Here is a 2,529-nt window from a genome sequence, read left to right as displayed (position 1 = left end):
TTACCCTCTCAAATCAATATGGTGGCTGAAACCCAAGTGTTTATACAAAAAGTGTAACTTTCTGGAGAAACTAATGCACACAAGTTGAAAGTTCTCATAAAAACATCAAGGGCAAAGACTGCAAATTCAGCTGGTAGTCCTTAACTAATTTCAGTATCGAACAATGAAAAGAAACCAGCTACTTAGTGAGGAGTGAACAGAGCCTCCTGCATTAGCACCTTAAATCCCCCGCCCACCTCGCTAATTCTACAGGCCACAGAGGCAAGCTCCAGAAAACCACTTCTCAGGCGAAACTTGTCTTGATGGAACACAGTGTTACTGAATGCCATTCATTTTTCTCAATGTGCAAAAGTTAAATTTCTAGCAAAACCCCTCAAATCTAAAGAAAACTTCGGTGACAATGCAGACGGAGGTGGGCACGTTATTTTAGTCATTCAAAAGATGCTTATAAAGTTCACCTACAATGCTATTTTGCAGCACCGTGCTTTTGAGTTGCTACTGGGATTCTAAAGAACGAGTGAAAAAGGCACCTACTACACTTTCTTAATTAGCTGCCCATTTTAATAATTTTGGTACTATCTGTCACAGTACATCAGAAAACAGCAGCACGAAGCATTAGATAGACAAGAATTTTATATTTGTTCCCCTTTAAAAAGAAACATATTTAAAACAAAAGGCGCTCACGACAGAAACTCTCTCTCCAGTTCATATATAGATGGCCGACAAGTTTTGCTCTTCATTCTACATAAAGGTACAGTACAGTCTCTGTTTTGACCTTCCACATCAATATCAAGTAATGAGGGCATGTGGCAGTTAGTTCTTTCCTCAGTATCAGGCAAGAAATTAACATTTGGATCTACATTGCCCTCTAAATATTCAGAGTCTTTAGAGTTTGGTTTAATAATACGTGGAATAATCTGCCATGCATCGATTCTACTTCTTAGAGAAGAAGGTCGAGGCCTTGATATAATATCGACAGTGCTTCGCTTTTCAGTTGAAACACCATTGTGATGGCGTTTTTGTTGAACAGACGGAGAGTGCAGAGTTCCAGTAACTGACAGAACCGGTAACGTGGAGACATCATTGGCTGAAGCAAATCCATTAGCTAGGGGAAAGAAAAGGGCAAACAAAAACCAGACAATTTAAACCATGTAACTTCCTGATTTCTTTGTCATTTGTGAAACTGGGTTGCCATAAACACTAATGCCATTTTCTCCACCAGAAAAATTGAGAGGCTTCTGCATTTGTGGGCAACCTCCTATGAGAGGACCAGCAGTGCTCAAATTATGTTTTTGCATCTATACTCTCTGCTAGAGGCCATACTGATTTTTTTTTCATTGCTACAAAAGAGATATATAGAGAAAGCGTTAACCATCCAGTAACTGGATGAATATTAATATTGGAATAAAGCTCTATAAATCTGTCGAGTAATGAGTAACTACATGTTCATAGTTACCATAGAGAATATTACATTTAAGCCACCACAGAACACCAGTATTGAAATTTAGAACTTCTTCTCAAAAACTCATTAATTGCGAACTTACCCATTTACATGGAAATCAGATTCAAAGACACTTTTTTCAGCTTAAATTTTTATAAACAGCTTAACTAAAGGATTTGTAAAACATGTGACATAACTTCTAGGTCAAACGAGCAAATCAACACTTACCAGACCTGTTTTTCTTGAAGTTAATAAAAGTGCAGTAGTACTAAAATGATGCTCACTCACATACGTGGACTGTGAAGCTGTATTAAACAAGCATACACTCGGTCCACAACTACATAATGCATGCACCTGTCACAGTCTGTTTATTTCAGCCAAAATGCTAATATTGTACATGTAACAAAAAGCAGGTTCTCTCCAGCATGAAAAGACCAGGGAAACCTATTTTTGCAATAAATGAGAAAAATAGATTCTACCTTAAAATGAACCATCTCTTCTCCTCAAATGTCTATACCCACACTCCTAACAGGATGCTACTCTAAGTGCAGGTAGTTTATGTAGGGTTCAGATGCAGAGGGCCTACCCACGTACAGTTATGATGGCTCAGCTAATACAGACCAGTATAACAAAAATCTTAGCAACTCATTAGTGAATGGTTAGTTTCTCCACATCTTTTGTTTCTATACTTGATCCCCTACATTTTAAATTCTTAATTACCCACCTGTGGTCTGAAAATTGTTCCCATCTGATAAGGTTCGTCTGTGACCCAACACACTAAACTTTGTCGAGGAATCATTTGGCACATTTTGAGATCCTTGTTTCAGATTAAAAGATTGATTTTTTAATTGTGTAGAAACTGTGTTAGGAGCCAGCTGTATCCTCTGATCTGTTTTACTTTCAGAAGTTTCAGATGAAAAGCCATCAGTAGAACAACATGGACCACAATCATCAAGCACAGTGCTTACAAACGCATCTTCACTGTCAGACTGAAGTAAGCATTTTGTGGAAATGGAGGGCATAGAGAGAAGATTCACAGTATTTGCAGCTGGATTCAAGGATGGAATACTTGTTTCCTCTTTCTTGAG

General features: G+C 38.0%; 1 protein-coding gene across 1 annotated transcript in view; it reads right to left on the bottom strand.

Moving 5' to 3' along the window:
- Positions 1 to 680: 680 nt before the first annotated feature.
- The window catches only part of LOC104491672 (mitogen-activated protein kinase kinase kinase MLK4), a gene marked incomplete at its 5' end in the record, with an annotated part of 24,555 nt that continues 22,706 nt past the window's right edge, over positions 681 to 2,529 (bottom strand). Inside the window, 2 exon segments of the mRNA XM_010134129.1 lie at positions 681 to 1,105; positions 2,340 to 2,489. Of these exon segments, the coding sequence (XP_010132431.1) occupies positions 681 to 1,105; positions 2,340 to 2,489 (575 nt within the window).

Source organism: Buceros rhinoceros, unplaced genomic scaffold, assembly GCF_000710305.1.
Source record: "Buceros rhinoceros silvestris isolate BGI_N320 unplaced genomic scaffold, ASM71030v1 scaffold10914, whole genome shotgun sequence".
Taxonomy (NCBI): domain Eukaryota; kingdom Metazoa; phylum Chordata; class Aves; order Bucerotiformes; family Bucerotidae; genus Buceros; species Buceros rhinoceros.
The sequence above is the reverse complement of the archived record's forward strand: the minus strand, read 5'-3'. Positions and strand labels throughout refer to the sequence as shown.